The sequence below is a fragment of the Sparus aurata genome, chromosome 14 (assembly GCF_900880675.1).
Source record: "Sparus aurata chromosome 14, fSpaAur1.1, whole genome shotgun sequence".
Lineage (NCBI taxonomy): Eukaryota > Metazoa > Chordata > Actinopteri > Spariformes > Sparidae > Sparus > Sparus aurata.
Window position 1 is genome coordinate 6,487,820 of NC_044200.1, and position 21,670 is coordinate 6,509,489.

The 21,670-nt window shown below is 41.8% G+C and overlaps 1 protein-coding gene and 1 long non-coding RNA gene across 13 annotated transcripts in view; one reads left to right on the plus strand and one right to left on the minus strand.

Annotated features, from left to right (window-relative positions):
* Positions 1-18,917, plus strand: part of nav3 (neuron navigator 3) — a 443,539-nt gene extending 424,622 nt beyond the window's left edge. For all 12 annotated transcript variants that reach the window (XM_030440425.1, XM_030440422.1, XM_030440427.1 and 9 more), the window contains 13 exons: positions 439-605; positions 1,761-1,914; positions 4,303-4,489; positions 5,999-6,096; positions 6,209-6,304; positions 7,513-7,681; positions 7,839-8,074; positions 9,231-9,385; positions 9,549-9,620; positions 10,238-10,434; positions 10,626-10,744; positions 11,905-12,108; positions 14,274-18,917. In XM_030440425.1, the coding sequence (XP_030296285.1) occupies positions 439-605; positions 1,761-1,914; positions 4,303-4,489; positions 5,999-6,096; positions 6,209-6,304; positions 7,513-7,681; positions 7,839-8,074; positions 9,231-9,385; positions 9,549-9,620; positions 10,238-10,434; positions 10,626-10,744; positions 11,905-12,108; positions 14,274-14,393 (1,974 nt within the window). In that variant the 3' untranslated portion in view covers positions 14,394-18,917. The remainder of the gene's footprint in view (positions 1-438; positions 606-1,760; positions 1,915-4,302; positions 4,490-5,998; positions 6,097-6,208; positions 6,305-7,512; positions 7,682-7,838; positions 8,075-9,230; positions 9,386-9,548; positions 9,621-10,237; positions 10,435-10,625; positions 10,745-11,904; positions 12,109-14,273) is intronic.
* LOC115595675 (uncharacterized) lies at positions 3,895-21,670 on the minus strand. Its single transcript, XR_003986751.1, has 4 exons — positions 21,563-21,670; positions 11,877-12,105; positions 7,497-7,641; positions 3,895-4,541 (listed from the first exon to the last, which is right to left on the minus strand). It is a non-coding gene; the product is annotated as an uncharacterized LOC115595675 (long non-coding RNA).

Here is a 21,670-nt window from a genome sequence, read left to right on the forward strand (position 1 = left end):
TGGTTGTCCCCCATCCTCCCCCTCTCCTGTGCTCCCTTATTTGTCCCCTCTTTCTTTCCCCTCTCAGAGCAACCTCTTCTATTCCTTTTCTGGAAACGTCGGCATGGATAGGGCAACCCTCCCCTCCCCTGCCCCCTTGTTCCTCCCTCCTCTTCCCTTTTTCATTTTGATTGCCTGTTCAGCCTTATTTTTTAGGGTCATTAAAAAGCCTTATCACCTGTTCTCGCTTTCATTTCCATCTCTACTTACGGCCTTGCTTTTTGCCTCCCTCTCTACCGTAAACCAGACAGTGACCATTGCTTGGAAACAGCACGGCGTGACTTCCTGATCTGGCAGGATGTGATGTCACCAGAGCTGACATGTTGTGACTGTTGAGGTCGGTGGGTGGCGATATTGACGCCTTTGGCCTTGTTTGTTTTTGTGTAATTTGTTTTACAGTTACGCAGCTCCTTCAAGCAGGCGTTCAGCAAGAAGAAAACCAAATCCCAGTCGGCCCATGACGAGATGGAGGAGATGACCGACTCGCTGCCGTCCTCGCCCAAGCTGCAGCATGACAACAGGCAAGGCAGCATCGCCACGCTGCGCTCTTCGCCCTCCACCACAGAGTGAGTTTTAAACGCGCATCCACTCTTACATTCACATATACACAGGTAAATCCCTCCCCTTGTACATACACTGAAAAACATGTACAGTTAGCTTTTTTGTTCCTTCTTCTGCTATATGTCTAAATTCTCTTCACTGTTATGTTTTTCTTTCGTTCAAAAATATCCTTTAATCCTCACCTCACTGTTCGTTAACCTCTTCTCCCGACCTCTCTTCATCCTTTTCTTTAACGTCTCCCCACCTGCTATAGCAAGTGCGTTTGCGATAGCAAGTCCTCCCCCATTTGGACGCCAAAGAAAAAGCAAAACGGTCACATGGTCTACAAGCACAGATCTCGGTAACAGGCACTGTGTGGCATGCTCCCAGGGAGTGTGTGTGCAGTGGGGTGTGTTGGTGTGACTTCTGCATCCCAATGCCATAATTAGCTCAGCATGTCGGAGGTTGGTCCACTAACTTGGTCCATGACCTCTGAAGTGATGTCGCAGTAGGTTGATGAACGGATGAGAAGAAAAAGAAGTAGTGATATTCTGACTCATACCAGGCAACATTGGCTCTGTGTCACTGCCAAAGGGATGATGTGTGGCCATTTTGCCAACAAGCATGCACGTACTGTACACATCTGCTGAGCCGTGTAGCAGCTGGTGAGATCTTTTTTAAGATGGCATCACTCAGGGGCATGTGGACATGAATGTCACACAGTGAACTTCATGAGTGTGACAGATTCTTGTGCAAAATAGCGTAGCATCTAACTATAGTTGTTGTGATCTCTGCCTGTTAAGTAGAAAAATAACTAAATTGGAACAATGTAACTGCTTCCCCAGCACCTTCTGTATACTTCATGCTAAAGGAGGTCTTCAATATTACTGCAACTTTAATACTTTAGTTGTTCATTGTGGGATTTGATCCTCAGATTGCTTGGCTGGAAAACTAATAAAAAATTAAAAATGGGAAGGATTCGCTGTCCCAAATGTCCCAGTACCTGATTCAATTCCATGTCGTACCTGCCTCTGCGGTTCATATCACTGACTCCAGTTCCCTCTTAACTTCAGCTCTGTATCCTTTAAGTGTGTGTTATTTCTCTCTAGTTTGTGTGTGAGTGTTTGGCATAACCCTCGAGGTGACCCCCTCCTCCTCCCTGTGTGTAATCCCGGTTGCAGGCTGTGCGAATGCACCGAAGCAGAGGCTGAAATTGTCCTCCAGCTGAAGAATGAGCTGAGGGAGAAGGAGCTCAAGTTGACAGACATCCGCCTGGAGGCGCTTAGCTCCGCCCACCACCTGGACCAGATCCGAGAGGCCATGAACCGCATGCAGGTGAGATCACACTCTGCGGCTAAACGCAGGCCAAGTTTTTGCTGACTGACCAGTTGGCATCTATTTATGTTTGACACAGGTCAAAGCAGAAAAACTTGCAAAATTGCACATTTGTCAGGAGATCATGGTAGTGAAGAACTCACTCTCAAATATCACATTCAGGTTGTCTTTAGTTCTGTTTGCCAAACATGAATTATTTCTTTGCCATCAGTTATGTTTCCCCTTCTTGTATCTCATAGAGAGACAAGTACATTTGGTTGTGATCCAGACAGGCAAACCGTCACTGCGTCTGTCCAGTTTATTTGGGCTAAGGTGCTGTGTTTCTCCCTGAAGGCACTGGAGCCTGACAGCTACCAGTTAGGAAGTTAACAATGCATTTAGTGGATGGCTGACAGGGCACCAGCGGGGCACCAGGAGGGCTGAAGGCAAACTAGCTGATTACACATACAGTATAAAAACAAACACACACACACACTAACACAGAGCCACTTATACGTACTTCATCTTTTCACCAAACTGTTGCAAGTAGTTCATGATAATGTTATTGACCTTCATTCTCTCCAGGTGGTCAAGAACTCACGACAGCCCTTTTTACATCCATAAGTTGAAAAACTCAAAACTACTGTTCCCAGTCAACTCTAAACCAAGAAAAGATAATATCAACATAAAAGATATTATGGGAAAAAAACTTATTTTGATTCCTTGTAGAGAGATAGATATTAAGGTCTGTCATGTTAATATGTAGCTGGACCCAGCAGCTGCTTAGTTTAGCTTAGCTTAGCTTTGCTATGCTTTGTGGAAAGTCATCAAGACATGCTTTATCAGAAGGTAACAAAATTCTCCTATCAGCACCTCTAATGCTCACCAATAAACATGTTATAGCTCTTTTTTAAACCGTGCAAGAATCTGTTGTAAAATGACAACAAAAACTTCACTTCCCTCCTCCCTGTTTTTTCTGCCTGCTCTGAATGAGGTCTAAATTAAGGGAGGTTATTTAAGGGGATGTGAGTCTCTGTATGTTTGTCTATGATAAAGACGTACCTGGCGTCATAACGTTACCTTCCATAAAGTGTGTTGCCTCCATGTGCTCCAGTATACTTCAGACCTTATATCGTAAGTCTTACCTGAAATAATTTCCCTGTTTGTTTGCTGAACCAGTAACTGTGTAATGTAATGTTACATCATTTTTTCACCTCAGTTTTGTACAGATTAAACATAGAATAATTATTGTGTTCATTTGTGTTAAGTTTCCTTAATTAAAGACTGAAGAGGTGTAGTTTTTGCCTTTGGACAGAAGCAGGCTAGCTGTTTCCCCTCTTTTCAGTTTTAACCGGCTGCTGTTCCAGCAACAAATGTACCTTTCAAACTTCATTGTGGTTTCAACCTTCTCATCTAATTGTCAACAAAAAATTGAATTAGTATTTCCCAAAATATCAACTATTAATATACTATTCCTAGGTCCAGTGCATAGGATTTATTGGCATCAAGTAGTGAGGTTGCAGGTTGCAACCAACTGAACACTCTTCATCCTACTTTCCTTTATCGCCAAAAACAGGAAGGACCTCTTCAGAGCCAGTGTTTGGTTTGTCCATTCTGGCCTATCTTAGAATCATGGGGTTCCAACATGGTGGGCTCGACGGAAAAGGATCCGCTCCTTCTGTAGGCTTATTCTACTTAGTCTCAGCTGATAATATACACATTAAAACATAATCATGAAAATTACATTTCATTTCTGCCCATAAAGTCCTGTACACTGGAGCTTATAATGGGAGAATTCCGGCCCCTGTGACTTGCCAGCTAGCTTTCTTATTATCACATCAAGCACATTGAGCTGTATCACCTCTAAAAGTGGCAACTAATAAATGACTTTCAGTGTCTATTTCTTAAAGTCAAGGTGAACACGCTTCAGGAAGGTCGAATAAAATTGTTTAATTGCCCATGAGGCCGAATAAAAAAAGATAGGAAATAAAGTTTTCTCTCTTCAAATACACATATTAAATTTATTCATATAATTCCTATTCATGTATTGCAATGAGACGCCACACATCAGTTCAAAGAATAATGTTCAGAGGTGCTGCGTCATTTCCTATTCTTAAAAGAGGTACACATTCAAAGAACACTATAACTGTCTCCATTGAGTGGGTCTTTGTAGATTTGGATTGCCTTGTCTGTAGAAGCCTATAGTCTCCGTTCAGATCTGGGGATCATGTTAGGCTCCTTATCTGAGACTTACAATTCAGTTCAAAGAGATCCTTGAAGATCAAAATCCTGCTTACAGCCCATAACTCCAGTAGCACTGATTCAGAATAACAACAGTGACCAGTGGAAATGCAGGAAATGACCGTCAAACTATTACTAAGTCTTTTTCATTCTTTTGTCATGGTGCAGAACGAGATTGAGGCTCTGAAAGCGGAGAACGATCGTCTCAAGTCCAGCGGTAACGCCACACCAACAGCAACACCCATCAAGACGGCCCGACCGCCCTCTGAGACCTCCAGCACATCCTCTTCCTCCTCGCGTCAGTCTTTGGGGCTGTCGCTCAATAACCTCAACATCACAGACACCATCATGTCAGGTCAGTTCAGTGTCAGCTCTGGTGTCCGCAGCAGCACGTTGGTCTGAAGTGTCTGTGTAGGAGTGGTAGAAGTGAGTGAAATAGACATAGTGCCTAGAGAAACTAAAAATAATACATCCCTGAATGCTTTTACCAGCCAATCAGGACTGAGCATTCAACAAAATACCCCAGAAATATTTTCTTGTTTTGGGACAAGTTGTTTTTTCTTTCGAAGCTGTTGGCAGGTGCATTCAGCTAATAAGAATTAAACCTCAGAGTATGCCATTGTAAGTGGCATGTTCTTATGTCTCGTTAAGCTGGAGGACGTATTTTATGGTCTGCAGCAACTCTCATGGCAGAAGTTTTTTTCTGTGGCATCAAGTTGGATTAGCTCTCTCTATACTTGCCTCAATAAATGTGAGAGAATTGTGTTTGCCGAGGGAAATGATCCGGAGGAGCCGCATGAAATTATGAAATAGCTGCTCTCTCTACAGCGAAGGCTCACAACACAGCAGGAGCCTGTTTTACACACACACACACACACACACATACATACACACACACACACACATACATACACATGAACACGCTGGAAGTCTCTCCAGGCCTGCTCCGTTTGAGAAGTCAAAGAGTTCCGTCCCTCTCACTTGTCCTGTAATTAACATAGAAGGCACAACTCTCTCCGAGGACTCGGGCCCTCATTAATTGATGGAGGGATGAGCCGAGAGCAGTGACGCGTGGGAAGACGAGTGGGCCAACGGGCCGTTATCACCCCAACACAGAGCCCTCAGCTAAGGGAAGCCAGCCGAATACAAAGTACCCCCTACCCTCTCCAAAATGGAGTCTGGGAAAAAAGAGAACGAAGACAGACTTATGGTGGGAGTTATCAAAGGTTAAAGGTGGCAGGAAGCCGACAAATAAGACAGACTTGCACAATATAGACACACAGCTGCAGACGACCTGGAGTGAGCTCTACATGCTGCACTTTTGTGAAGCTTGTTGTTTAATAGTGGCTCATCACTTAAGCTGCTATAATCATTATTTGTGGATGAATCATATATTGTACTTGCATATGAAAAGTTTGACTCATTGTGGCAAACCCACATTTCTGAATCTCCTGAGAGTTGTAGCATCTTTCAACTCACTGTTAGATGGTTTTCCAGTCAGCAACTTTTTACCATTTTAGTACACTCTCACCACTCTTACCGTGCTGTCTTTTGCAGAAAGAAGCGACATCTTGACTTATTCATCTAAAAAGTCTTTGTCTCTCTCTCACTCAGATTGTACTGCATTTAATTTCCGAACACACACCCGATCTAACATTACCATTCTGAGCACTCACTATGAAAACATTGATTAAATGTAAAACTCATTATCACATGAAAGAAACCCATTAGCTATCCTTTACTTTGGGGTCTGTTTGTCCATTTCCAGCTCTAATTTGCCAGCAGGCAGAGTTTGTTTGTAATGAATCAAATCTCTGACAGATTAAAGCTGGATGTGTTTCCTGACAGAAAATTTTGCTTTCAGATATTTTGCTAGATGACAGCTACGAGGGCAACCTACGCAAAGAGGGCCGGAGTGTGCGGATAGTGGTTACCATCAGCAGTGGGCCAAAAACAACCAAGGTTAGCGCAAGATGATCTCCCATGATTTCTCTGTTTCTCCAGATAAAACCACTTTAATCGTGTTTGTTCTAAATGCTTTTTTTTTAAATGAACTTGTTTGACACCTCTTCAGGGTTTGCAAACCCAGGATTACCTGATTGGATCTATAGGTGTGAGTGGCAAAACCAAATGGGATGTCCTGGATGGAGTCATCCGACGCCTCTTCAAGGTAAACAGACGATGCTCACACGTTCTTGTCAGTTATTCGGGCACATATTAGGTTTTTTTTTTTATCATAGCAGGAAAACCACAGGTGCAACTTGTGTAAACGTTAATGGTGGTTCCGGTCAATATAGGTTTGTTAAGAAGGCAAAATAAGCTATGAGAAATGTTTGTTAGAATATGATATTGTGGTTGCATCGTCAAAGTACAGGCAAACACACAACATGTAAGATTTAAAGGGCAACTGCACCAACTTCACACATTAAAGTGTGTTTACAGGTCTAGGGGAGTTCTGCTGCATACTGACAAACAGCTTATGAACAAATGACAAAATCCACACAGCAGAACCAGAGATATCACCTTTTTGTTTTTCTTCCTTTTCAAAACCTCACATCCAAATGACCCACAATGCAACTTAGCTACTGAATGAATCACTGGAGGCAATTTATTAGATTACATGCAGCTTCCTCTGGAGCCACACAAAAAGCTTTTTTCACATATGCAGTAGTTCTCCCCAAGTAAATACTCTTTAATGTGTAAAATAAGTGGAGTTTCCCTCTTTTGTAGCACAATTTAATGATAAGGAAAACAAATGCTACCAAGCAACCACAATTAAAAGGCGCTGAGATTGAATCAATTATTTGCATTTGTCTAGTTTTAATTACATCAAATGTTTTACTGCTGAATTGAAAAAGCGCTTCTCAGTCTCAAATTGAAAAGAACCAACAGGGGAATGAATGCACTCTCATTACAAACACTGTATCCACAGAGCCACACTGTGGCTTGTATTTATTAAAGACATTTTACTCCACTTGAGTGCCTGGATTTAGATTCTGTATGCCATCTTACCCGTGGAGGAAGGCAGACTTTGTCATCTTTGAAATTAGTTGTACCATCTGAAGTTAAATCAGCTGAATGTGTGACAGGTGCATCGGAGGAAGCCACAATAAAAACCTCCTGCACACTGCTTCCAATACTGCCTGTATATTCATTTATTAACAATGCTTTGGTAAGCTCAACTTTAATCAGATATGTTAAATCATAGAAAACAGCATCAGCTTTGTGTAAATGGTTTTGCGTCTGTCATTTTGTGTAAGATTCACAGACACACGGCTCCACCGTCAGCTGGAAAATATGTGCAAGAATCACAGTCTATATTTAAGCACAATCAATAGTGCGATTCTTCAACATCCTCTCACCCCTCCCTCCCTGCAGGAGTATGTGTTTCGGGTGGACCCTCTGACCAGTCTGGGTCTCAGCTCAGACAGCATCGTCTGCTACAGGATGGGCGAGGTGGTCCGCTCCCACGCCTCCGAAGTGCCTGAGCTGCTGCCCTGTGGCTACCTGGTGGGCGACAACAACATGATCAAGGTCAACCTCAAAGGTATGGCTGCGAGGAAACGTGGAGTTTCTATTTCAGTATTACACTTGGTTTAGAAACCAGGCTGGGGTTCTCAAGTAAAATCTTTTGTAGTAGTTGGTAGTGAACTAGATATATTTTATTCCATTCTTTCCCTGCTCTCTTCCCCTCCTCTTTCTAGGTGTGAAGGAGAACAGTATTGATAGTCTGGTGTTTGACACGTTGATCCCGAAACCCATTATCCAGCGGTACCTCAATCTGCTGATGGAGCATCGTCGGATCATCCTCTCAGGACCCAGCGGCACCGGCAAGTCCTTCATGGCTGCCAAGCTGGCAGAGTACATCATTTCCCAGATGGGGCAGGAAGTGACGGAGCACAATGTGGCCAGCTTCAACGTGGACCAGAATTCCAGCAAGGTGGGACCAAGAAGGATTCAGACGTGGCAGTTTGGGATGTTGGGTTTATTGTGGGGGCAATTCTTATTTGGTTTGTTCACTCTCACCCAGTTGGCTTTTTCTGGAGTACTTTATTGTCTTCCTGCATCCCCCAGAATGCAACAACACAGAGGAGAGTGATGTGTGCATCAAAAGAGAATCACTAAACTTATTTAGTTTATTCTCATTGGCCAGCCTTTGTTTGTTTGTTTCCTGTGATCACAAAAAGCAGTTTTTCATTGAGATAAGGAGTCATGTATTGGTTGTTGAATTGGAAGTGGTTTTGGATTGATCATTGACTGCCCCCTTGATAGAGGTCTGACATTTTTCCAATTAATTAGTCAATCAAGTTATCTTAATGGATTTCCCATTTCCCATTAGTCTGTCTACACTGATATAGAGTCGTAAAAATACCAGTAACTTTCTAAGAAAGGTAAAGGTGTGTGTATTCTTTTTTCTGTTTTCTCACCATGTCTGCTTATACATTTCTGCCCATTAGAAAGCAGTAGTTAATGACCCCTGGTCTATATTCTGCTTCTCAGTGTGTGTAAATTGGCTGGCTTCCTTTAATCTCCCTGCATGATTACTGAATGCTGCTACAAAATTGTATTTCTTTACTTTTGGATTCTGACCAGCTGACTCTACAAGCTGGCATTTTCCTCTGATGCTTTTGATCATCCCTCAGCATAAGAAAAATATACTAGCATTTAAACCCTGGGCCTCAGAATGTGACATACATCACCAGTCGATCTTGTTTTTATGTTAATCCAAAAATATTACAATTTTAACCGGTTGTAGTTTGTCCAAAGGGAGTAAAAAAGGCTGAGCAGGAGCGAGCGTACACATTTTTAAGCATCACATGTCAAAGGTTGGCTGCTAATAAACTCTCATGTAGATTGTCTACCATAATGAAATATCAGCCTGTGATTTTAATGTTAAACCTGGCTTTCAATTGTATTTAGGCTGCATTTATTACATTTAAACTAGAGTTTAAAATGAATAAAAAGGGAGTACTTTTGGGTCCTCAGATTATATTGCTGCCTGCCTGTAAACTATGATGCATCAAACCTCCTCTTGAAGTCTTTTACCTTTGGAATATTGTATCCAAATGTAAAGCTGCTGATGCTTTCCTCCCCAGGACCTGCGTCAGTACCTGTCCAACCTGGCAGAACAGTGTAACTCTGAGGAGACGGACACAGAGCTCCCCACTGTGGTCATCCTGGACAACCTCCACCATATCGGCTCCCTCAGTGACATATTCAATGGCTTCCTCAACTGCAAGTACCACAAATGGTGAGACAGAATTACAATGTAGTGAAAAAAATCAATACATTCCTCAGATATATATCTCAGATATCATATAGTAGCAGCTGCTCAGTTATTTAGTTATTCGCTCAGTTATTGAAGCGGCTCAGTTGTTACTGTGAATCATGATGATGTGTTTGTCTCTATGCAGCCCTTATGTGATTGGGACCATGAACCAGGGAGTGTCCACCTCTCCTAACCTTGAGCTACACCATAACTTCAGGTTTGTGACAGACGCTTTCATTTGTACAGAAATCTCACTGTCTGAACTGTTAGTACTTTCTATGACAGTATAATATAGATTATAATACAGCAGTGTTGTGGATTTCAAATATTCATCGTGTTATGGTGTAATATTGTTTGTAATGAGTTCAAATGATGTTGGTTCCACAGAGAAATGACTTTTATTTGTTTTGCGTCATCTCACCTACCAGACAATGTGTTTGATTTGAGTTCTGTGTCACCATGTTATTTCTCACAGATTGTAAACTAAAGGGATTCCTCCACAGGGAGGGCTGTAATTACTTCTTTTGTATAATTAGCCTCGTTAAATGAAAATTAATCGACTATAATGCATGTTCTGAGTGAGGATCATTTCTGCTTGGCATGTTTGACTAGCTGATGATTTGGCAAAGATAAAGTCATTAGGGAAAGATCATCATGAGCCAGACATTAATTTAATATGAATATGAAAACTGGTTGTTGTGATGGTAGAAATGCCTGAAACGGCCTCATCGTCTCTAACATGAGCTGCTTTGATAAGAAATCTGGTTTAACATTGAGCTGATTTATCAGGTCCTCTGCTTCTGTTTTTACCATTGATCATCTGTCTCCGTGTAGGTGGGTGCTGTGCACCAACCACACTGAGCCGGTCAAAGGTTTCCTGGGCCGTTTCTTGCGGCGGAAGCTGATAGAGACGGAGATCGATAAGAACATGCGCAGCAATGACCTGATTAAGATCATCGACTGGATCCCCAAGACATGGCAGCACCTCAATGGCTTCCTAGAGGCACACAGCTCCTCCGATGTCACAATAGGTCAGTCTCACACTAGCACACACATCCACTGTCTGTCTACTAAACACATCAATATTGAGTCAAACATTTAGTCAATGAAGTGATCGATAAGCCTGTTGAATACTCTTGCCTCCACTCTTATGCAACAAGTGCGTTGCAACACGTGTGTCGTCTATCTAATACTCATCATCTTGGCTCTTTTATCCCTACAGGCCCCCGTCTCTTTCTGTCCTGTCCCATGGATGTGGAAGGCTCTCGGGTTTGGTTCACTGACCTATGGAACTACTCCCTGGTGCCCTACCTGCTGGAGGCTGTAAGAGAAGGGCTTCAGGTACGTTCTAGCTAGCCTTTTGTGACTTTAATTGCTCTTTTGTTCAGTTACAGAGTCAGTAACAGCAGTAACAGTCACTGTAATTTCAAGTAAAACTGCATCGTAGAGCACAGAAAACACATTTCTGTTTGCAACTACTCTTGACAACCCGGACCAATGTTATTTATGTTTCTATTGATATCCTGCTTCATACTTCTATTCCACTACATTTCAGAGAGTAATACTGTAATTTGTAGATTTATAGACCAGACAACAGCTGAAGTTACACAAGTCTACTCAGATAAGGTTTTGATTACAAAACATATGATAATTTAATAAACTATTATTACTATTATTATGTTACAGATTAAAGTTACAGCAGCTAGCCCTGGCCCGTACTGTCTCATAATACCACTTCGTATCATAAGAGGCATCAGTCTAATAGTGATGTCAGCTGGCAGAATCCAAGGTTCCAAGGTTGTTGTTCAGGCAGACTTCAGTCAGCTAATAGGGCCACATAGCTGCAGGGATAACTGAAATAATAAGCTAATGGTAGCTAGCTACAGCCAGGGATAGCTAGCAAAGAGTAGCAGTTATTGGTTGCTCTGGTGATATACTGTAGTTTTGTCCCTGTTCCGCCATTGCCGGTGTAGGTACCAGAACAGGAGGATCCTGCTCTGAGTACGTTCCCCGAGCAGACTGGACTATTGCTTCATGGAGTTCTCTGTCCTGATTGGATAAAGTGGGCAGGGATATCAGAAAGTTTCTTTTGTCTTTTACTGCATGAGCAGGGGCAGGAGAGACATGGGTTTCTGACCCACAACAGTGATTACTGTCAGAATATAGTGCTATTTGGTACTTAATTTAATAAGAAAATAATGCTTACAGCAGCTTTAAGCTATCGGCCATTTTCTTCATGCACCACTGTGACTGGCACAGCTGTTTAAATGGTCAAGTGATGAAACAGAGAAGATAACGATAATCCCCGCACTCTCTGATTTGTATTTCACTTCACACATTTCTCTGTCACATCACAAGATGCACATACAGTATATTAATATATATAATATTTAAAGCAGGTTAGCCTGGACTGCTATTAGTCCCTGTCCATAACTCACCACATAATGCTGGTTATTGAGTCGATCATTCATACCTGCTTTCCCTGTCTGTCACACGTGCAGCTCTACGGGAAAAGAGCAGCGTGGGAGGATCCATCCAAGTGGGTGAACGACACGTATCCATGGAACGCCGCCTCACTGCAGCAGGAGGGCCAGTCGCTGCTCCAACTGAGGCCGGAGGACGTGGGATACGACGGCTACAGCTCATCCAAGGAGGGAGCCTCGTCCAAGCAGGTGTCTCAGAGCGACACCGAGGGAGACCCACTGGTGAGGAAGACATACGCAAAACAATTCTAGTGATGGTCCTGTCACATTAAGTAGCTTCAAGTGTATGAATAGCATTTGAGACAAGCAACAAGACAGGATAATGTGGAAGGACTTGAATATTGAAAGGAACATGAATAAATATAGATATCTGTTCTCCACATGTGAACTTTGAACCAAACTAAATGATTTAAGTCCATAAATCAATAATACATGGTGCATATTCATGAAGTTATTCATTTCAAGAATGCTTGTTTCCATAGAAACCTTGGATGATTCACCTTGGTTTATTCCAAGTCAAAAACACAATAAATATTGTAGATAAGCTAGTAAAGTAACTAGTTGGTATTTGCTCCTGAAAACATGGACACGCACACACACACACACACACACACACACACACACACACACACACACACACACACACACACACACACACACACACACACACACACACACACACACACACACACACACGGGAGGATTAACTTTCAGTGATGGGAGCGAAAGAATTAATTTCCATTTGGTGCGTTATTGCAGCCCAGGAGGAATTTAAGGGTAGCCATCCGAACACAACGTGTGTGTGTGCGGTGTCCGTCCAGGCGAGACCACTTTGAGCGCAGGTGTGCCAGGCCTCATTTGAGGAACACTTTAAGCAATGCACCAGATGCAGCAGCACCTCTGCATTATTTAGTCCATTAGCTCTGTAGCAGGGATGAGAAGTTTTATTGTGGTGATTTACAGCACGGTGTTAAAAGTGCTTTTAACTGCATTTAAAGTATAAAGACTAAGTTTGTGAGCCAGTGGACTCTATAATAGGTGTTTTAAGTTTGGTGGGTAGTCTACTGACTGGGTTATATTTCACTGATAGAAACAGGAAGCTAAATCAGAGGGAATGCTACAGGAAACAACAAACAAGGGACTATGGGTGACACAAGAGAAAATGTTGACATCTGAGAGGCAGTGGTTCCTTTGACACTTGGAAGTCTGAGTTTAAGTTATTCATCTAAACATGAAAGAGTACAAATATTAACCTTAATTGATGTTATTACATTCTGAGCTGTTTTGTGTATATTTTATCACTGCTACACTGATGATATTTAATCATGCTATATTCAATTGTCTGTTTTACACAATTGCATAAGTGCTATTAAAACTGAATGACTGATAATTACATGTTAATGCTGATAAAAGGTCTTTAATGGCATCGCTGCCAGACTTGTTCCTAATGTGCAGGACAGCCTTGGTGCCTTCTCTCCATCTCCTAAATGCACACTCAGAAATTAAGGTGTCACTGTCGACCAGCCGCTGTGGCTTGACCAGAATAGTTTGATTTGAACAAGTTTTGTGTTCTGTTTGGAGCTCTGCATGATCATCGGTCTTCTTTGTAGAATAGCACAAGTAAAGCCGCCTTTCTCTCTTCTTGTCAGCATGGTTTAGGATGCAGTCGTTTTATTTGAATACATTTTTGAGGAATTGTCAATAGATTAAAAGCAGCTGGGGGACAGTTGATCCGTATAGTGTGAGTAGAAAAGGTTCTGGTGGACTAAAAGATGCAGTGTGAGTTAACATGGCCTACAGCATGTGTCTGCATTTTGTGATGTCTTACCTAGAAAGCTATTATACACAGCAGAGATAAAGTTTACTTACTTAGCCGAATCCTCACTACCATAAACATATCGAACAAGAGGAGGGTACAAACGATCAATCAGTTAAACAATGATTGTCCCAAACATTTGCTACTTTGTCATTCAAGGAAATAGGCCACAGATCACACAGTGACAAACGCAAAACAGCGTGGTGTACCTGTGGCTATCATGTGTAATTACTGGAAGACGCAGTGTGAATCTGCACCTTGCACTGAAAAGTTTGATTTTAATTTATTTTGGAATGTTTTGAACTAATATTCTCACATTTTGTAGCTCTAAGTTCAAGTTAATTTGTTGAGTGTTTCACAGAGAAAATATATAACATCGATACAGAGAGCAGACACATACAATTGGAAAACTTCTAACTAGTTCTAAAACCTTAAAACAGAAATGATTAGTTACAGTAACAAAATGATGTCATTGCATTGTCTGATGTTGGCATGCTTCATAATGTCTTTTGCTTTCCACCCTCAGTCTGGTACTAAGGTATATATCTGTCCGTGCTTTGCCTTTTTTTAGATGAACATGCTGCTACGGCTGCAGGAGGCCGCCAACTACTCCAGCACGCAGAGCTGCGACAGCGACAGCACCAGTCACCATGACGACCAGCTGGACTCCTCGCTCGAGTCGGCACTATGAGACCAAGAATCGCGCTGGGAGACGCCGAACACTCAGCCCGCCCCGGGGGCCTCTGAGCCCCCGTCGCTCGCAGCCTCCGCTGTGGTGCACAGATGTGTGATATATGAAAAGTTTTATCATCCAAAATGGCATACCCACCATTTGAAAGAAAACACATTATTTTTACATAACGATGGTGCAATATTAAATCAAATTATTGTATGTTATCAAGAGCCAACTTGGTCCTCAGTGGTCAAAATTATAAACAATCATACAAGTTGGATCTGTTATATTAAATATTGAGGATTTTAATGGAGGTGTAACATTTTAGAATACAACTTTTCACATCAGGGACAGTAGTTCCGGTGAGTTCAAGGAGTCAATCACGTCTGTACTCAGCCATGATGAGCCACAGATCGCTCCATTATTCTAGCTGTGGGCGTCGATCCCACAAAGTGTCAGAACAAAAGAGAAAGCCGAGAGTTTGACGTGACAAAACTGGATTTTTCTTTCCTTTTTTTTAAATCCCAGATGTATCTTCAGATGTTTACAGTGGGTGGCAAGGTTCTATTGTTTATGTCTTTCCTTGTTTACAGAGGTGCTTCTCACACACACACACGCACACACACACACACACACACACACACACACACACACACATACACTCATACAAATGCACTTAAACACAGGCAGCAGGAGGACACTGTCCTTTTAATCAGAGGCTTTAATTGGTTTAAACGCCCATGTGACCAACAATCCAGCCAGCCAAAGTGTCCTTGAGCAAGGCACAATTTACACCACCTGGGACTCTGATTCTAACCCCACCTATTGACGGTGGCAAGTAGAACAATACCGTAGTGAGTGTTTTCCAGTGATGGAACGCCCTCTGGTGGTCACAATGGAGGCTCACAGCTTTTAGAAACAGATTTTCTCACCACACGAATGTGATTCATCCCAGATCCATTCAGTTTGTGCTTCAGTGATGTCTGACAAAGTCATCAGTCAGCTGTTGAACCAAGCTGGTTCCTCACATGTTACTTTTTTAGAGTGTAGGGCTAAGGGACTCTTTTTAGTCTCATTATCTACCACTGCATCACCTTATTTGGGCGCCCTTGTCTTTTTGTTCAGAAAAGGCATGAACGCACCAGATGTGTTCGATTTGAGACACTTGCAATGCCTCTACAGCCCCACTAGGATCACAAGAATTACATTTTCATGACACGCACATACGGCTCACAGCCCATCAGTTGAGCCCCATGGTGCTGGTCTCCTGCCCTGAGCCTCCTCAGTGTCAGGCACTGCCAAGCCGCTCCTCGCTGCCCTGCATGCCAACAACAAGCACAACGAAAGCGCATTGTCTGTGTGTCATCCAGCCACATTGCTACTGTGAAGGAAAAAAAATGGTGCCAACGATTCCCTTTGATTTACTGCCAAATGTGCACACACACACACACTCAATACACTCACAGAGACTTTACACCACAATGCACAGCTGACCATGGTTGTAAACTTAAGATTAAGTTGCTCTTGGCCTTCCACACTCCACAGCCTGTTGTCACTTTTTCAAATGCACCATGAGAGCAGCAGGCAGCGCCCTCTGTCGGTCATCTATCTGTTGACCGTTTGCTAAACCCCTCCATTCGATTGACCAATCATTAGCAACTGTAACTCGGTACAGCACATCTGTCAAGCTTTGGATTTCTCATTGAGGTGTGCGTGGAGAAGTAGTCTGAGGGATAATCATCATTTATAGAGTTTGGTGGGCGCTGTCTTTGTTGCCCTTTCCAAAACCAAAAACACAAAAGTATAAGAAATAGGTCAAATAGCAGCCGGACGGAGTTATGTTCAAATTAAATATCAGTCCAGGACTGTCCATCTCAGCACAGATGAGACTGACTGATGGTAGAAATGTTACAGGAACACCAGACATCAGTGTGTCCCTGCCATCTTCTTGCTCTTCTATGACAACATGTCGCTACTTATCACTTTGATCATGATGATGACACTATTTTATAGATTAAAAAGGCTACAACATAGTCCAGTATTGAGTGTTTACAGTATATAAGTTAGAGAATATTGTAAATGCAAGATGAAATTGACAGAAGGGCCATAAAAGATCATTCAGTTCAGCAGACCAGTCTAACATGTCCAGCTAAACAACCCCTCTGCCTCTGCTCTCTCTGCTAATAGAGGACGGTCATTTTCCAACAAGAGCATATTTGAGACCCTTTTATGATTATTGTTATAAATGAGTCGGCAGGATATCAAAAAGTCGGCCAGAGACTGCGTTTCCAACCAACTCATGGAGCTAACGTTGGCTTAATTAGTTGGATAGTTAAAGCTGATCAAATCTGTCTGCAGCTGTTGTCATTTCAGCAGACAACCCTGAATCCGTCAGCTAGAAATAGGGGGCCTGCTTTCTTTTGTTAACTTCCGTCAAAAATCAGGCACCTATTGTTTAAAAATGACAGTGGCAGATATGTTATTGTTGAAGATGGGAGGATGGAAAGCTTGACAGCTGTAGCAGTTAACAGTTACTGAGAGAGGGGGAGGGTTTAGTTAACAGTCAACTGCCACAAGCTGAATTCCTGTGAAGTTTGCATTGAGCTGCATGGAGAACAGAGCAGATGGGGTTTACTGCAACAGGAATGCAGCAGACCAACAATTAGAATAATGCGATGGTTTTCACTCCAGCAGATATGAATCAGGCTTTGACACTAACCAATCGACAAATGATCGGTAATATTGAACTGAATGATGCAAGCCGACATTTGATAGTCTAGTCAAGCGTCTCCATGCGGTACCAAAAACAACCCAATGTATTTGTAATGTAATGCAAGTGAACCAGATCAGCCTCAGAGCTGACTAAAGGAACAATGTGCTGGTGCTTTCTCACTGCCTTAAATGCGCAAAAGTTCGGGAGGCGTCCTCTGCTCCCATTGGCTATAGTGAGAAGATGATGGTGGATGATGATGATGATGATGACGACGACGACCTGCTTCCTGCCACATCCAAGAGGCTGCTTGTAGTCATAAAAACAGCCTCTTTCTTTTTGTTTTTTCCCTTTTTTTTTTTTTATCCCTCTTCCTCCAAACCGCCCTTTCTTGTTTCTGACAGTTAAAAGTATAAAAGAGTTGATGCTGTATTTGAATTTAAAACTGACCAATATTGTAAAAACTGTTTAAAAAAAAAAAGGGGTGGGGTATTTTTTAGTTGTTTTCTCGCCCAGTTGAGCTGGGCTCACTTGAACTGACAGGAGCACAACCAAACTGTTTTGGGTTTTCTAGCCTGACGAGCATGTTTTGAAGCTTTTTAAAAGGGGGATGCATTGAGAAGAGACCTTTATCGTTATGTATGCGTGTATTGGACGGAAGCCATTTTGAATTTTGATTGTCCTCTCTTTGTTTAACGAGTGGGTTGGTTTTGCACACTTTGAGGTGGGGGTGGGTTGTAAATACTTAAGTCTTGCACAGTGAATCAAAGATGCATTCTGCCCTGTTGATGTTACAATATGCTTAACCCGCTGAGTAAATTATTGTACTTTGAAAACAGAGAGAAAAAAAAAGAAATGCAAAAACTCAACACGCTGTCAGAAACAGGTGTGTGTATCTTGTGGTGATTGGATGTTTTGCCTATGCAGGAGGCATACGGTGTACAGTAAGAAACTGTTTTTTAAACTCACTAAAATCACAGACTCAGAACAAAAAATAGGCACTTTTCCGGTTACCCCCCCATCCTGCCATAATACTCTCTGGATCCTCTCCGTCTCTTGGAATGCCTGTTGTTCCTTTAGAAGCACTTCCTCTCTGGACATTTTAACCCAACCGCCACGTTAGGCTCGCCAGCTGTTCGAGGCACCGAAGCTGACCTGACACCGTACTGTATACATTTACCAACAACCAACAGGTGCTACTGGTCAGTCAGAACCCACCAGAGACCAAGAAGTCAAGTTGTCATAACCTCAGGACAATCCTATCCTCTACAATCCTACCTGTGTTCAGCTTCATAGGTGTCTCTGCAGCTAAAGCCTCTGATGGCTGCATATATATCTGGCCAACTTGGCCAGCCTCGTGTCTGCAAGGGTATGAACTTGCATGAAAAGGGTGTAGTCACCATGTAAGAGGTTGCTCTTTTGTTACAGCTACACCCATGTATCAAACCTGAGCGTAGATCAACAACAATTCACCCTCTCGGCTACTCTACACTCCTGTTGTAGGCCATTAGTTCCCGCGTTAGCAGAGCGTTAGCAGAGCGTTAACACCCTTAACAGTGTACACCATAGTCTTGATGATCAACTGGTAATTTTTCACCACTTTACACTTTGCAGTTACATCTCAGTTGAAAACCATAGCATTTACTCTGGTTTGAGAGAAAGTTTTCTTCTTTTTGGGTGAAACATTTGTCCTTAAATGTTTTATATTTTGTACATTTGTATGTAACATATCATGTAAATAGACAGAGACAGTGATTTAACTCATCTGGAGGATTTTGTAGTCTTTGTAAATCCCTAATAAATGGTATTTGGTGTCACACGCGCAAACAACACGCTGAGCTTTTGTCTTCAATGTGTGTGCGTGGCGTGTTTTGGACTTTTATGGTGTGGAGTGGAAAGGCAACAGAGGTAGGTGGCCAAAAAGTGTACCTGAAGAAAAATACAATTGTAGTGGTATACTTTGCAACAAAGTGCCAAGCACTGTAGAAGTAAGTGTTCACATCAAAATCACAGCTTGAGTCAGAGTATAAAAGCATCTATTGACAGAGGAAGTTCATAGGTCACTGGTTCTCAAACGTTTTCACATCAAGGACCCGTAAACTGATGCAATTTAGACCACAAACCCATATAATGATGTCAAGTTTCTACATCTGGTAAGATATTTACGTATAAATGTTTTTTTACATAAAGTATATGAAACCCACGACCAAAATAGGTTTGTCATACATTCTGTTATTATGTCACTCATGTATGGAATTACAGTGAAAATAACGTGTTCCCCTTTATGCTGGGGACCCCTGGACCTCACTTCAAGTACCAAGGTCATAAGCAATGTCAAAAAAGTCCAAATGAAGTGTCGGTTACAACGAACACGTGACAAATCAAGTAAAATATTTCATATTTATAAGGTTTGAGGTTAACGAGACACTGACATAACTGTGTGCAACAGAGATGGTCCCATCATTTAGCATCAAAGGTGTTAAATTCACTCCTTACAGACTGTCTTTTAGTTAAAAAAAACTTTATTGAATATAATTAAAATATAGACATTTGTTCAGACAACAGTTTTCATTAATACCACAAGCAAGTCTCAGTGTGAACATTGTGTAATATGTAAAATGTTAGTAGTTATAAAACTCAAATAGTTGCTGGTAAATGAAATCAGTGAGGCATACTCATATCATTGATCAGTGATAACACTAAAGGTTATTGAACCGGTGTGAGGCAGGGCAACAGTCTCATGCATAGAATGTAGGCTGTTGGTGAACTCTTTCTCACTCTGATGTGTATAGGCAATACATTTATAAAATATTTATATAATAATACATAAATACAAATAAAACAAAAAAAGGTAATTGCCGAAATATTCTCACAGACTGGATGGACCATAATGTTATTTGGTCTTGGGTTTAAAGTGTCAGAAGTCCTGTATTTGATAAAAGACAGTGCAGATAAACAAAAGGGAAGTATAACAGCCTCACAAACTGATATGATCAAAAACTTAACGCCAGGTGTATTTTATTTTGAAAGACTACCTGACGCGCCGTGTGTTCTCTTCCGGGGACGCAAAGATGGGAGCAGGGGCGACTCCCGTGACGGAGTCTGAAGACGACCTGAGAATGTTGAAAACTAAAGGAGATACGGTGTCTTTACCCAAACACTCGTACTGGTTTGACTTTTGGGCGTTCGTCGTCTTTGACATCGCCTTCTTCCTCTTCATGTATTACATAGTGCCGTAAAAAGGTGAGTGGGAGCAGTCTGGAGAAGTTTCTAGCTAACGAGAGGGCGGCTACGGAAGTTGCTAAATTAATTAGTTGACCTGGTGTTGTTGGAGTGGTTGTAAATTAAATTAAGCTCTGAAATTGTCCGCAACTATATTTCACCTAAACTTACCACTTAAAACCCGGTAAGTATTCTGTAAATGCACCTTTAATTACTGTTTCCCCTTTATGTGGAGTTGCTTGGTATCAAATATTAACTATATGTGTGTTCAGTTTTCAGCAGAGGTCCCCACAGATGTGAATAACATGTAAACACTGTCAGTTTGCTTTTATGATAAAACAAAGAAATGCAGCTAATTATCATGTTTGACAGCTACATGTTTTACTTGGAAAATGACCCAGACTACTAACTTATTGTAAAGATATGGTTTGGCTTATTCTTATCCGTTTGCCCACTTACAAATCAGTAAACAATCGTATCAGCTGTCATTCAGTGTGCTATACAGAGTGTTCCTTTGTCCTCATGATGCAGTTTTAGTTTTAAATGTGATCACTTTTCTTCAAGGTTCCTGGGACTCTGGAGCCTGTCGACATGCAGTGCTGGTCCTGTCCTGCCTCTGGGAACATGCTTAACGAGCTTCGACTGAATCTAACACCACGTTTTTGGAAATGACATCCCAAAGTTTCCACTCCGTGGATCCTGGAACTGCACACTTTATACAAAGACACACATTTGAACCACAGATCTACTTCCCTCACCAGATTGATGCCAGTTTTCGTGGACTGTCTTTCTTCATGGATGGATTGGGAAGAAATATATTTAAAGTATTTCTATTTATAGGTGGCAATTGAGTCATCAGGACTTGTAAGATGTACCTACTTTTAAAGTCGCTTAGAAATGATTCCAAGTCTTACCACTGTGAATGTCGCTCAGTAGAACAGTCGTGTTCCAAATTAGGTCACTGTTGACGAAGACAAATTGTATAGAATTCTATATTAAAGTAGTTAAGTTTTTATTTTTCAAATTTGCTTGTTATCCTGCTCAAAACTGAGGTCCGATCTCACATCTGGAAATGTTAGTTCTGTCCTAATAAGCCATCTGACCAGCGCTGTGGGGTGGGTTGTGTGACGACGGCAGAGAAACAAGATTTTACTTGCACGCCATGAAGAACAATTAAGTGACGCGTATCATTCCAGCACACTAAAGTCTTAAAGTTTGCACATGGGAAATAATGCAAATAAAGAGTCGTGCCTACCTGCCAAGTGGTTCTGTTATCTCTGTTATTTAAAACCTCCACTTATCAGTTCCACTTATTGTGTTGCTTTCCACATTGATTAGCTGATGTCGAGCTAAAGTGTTTGTG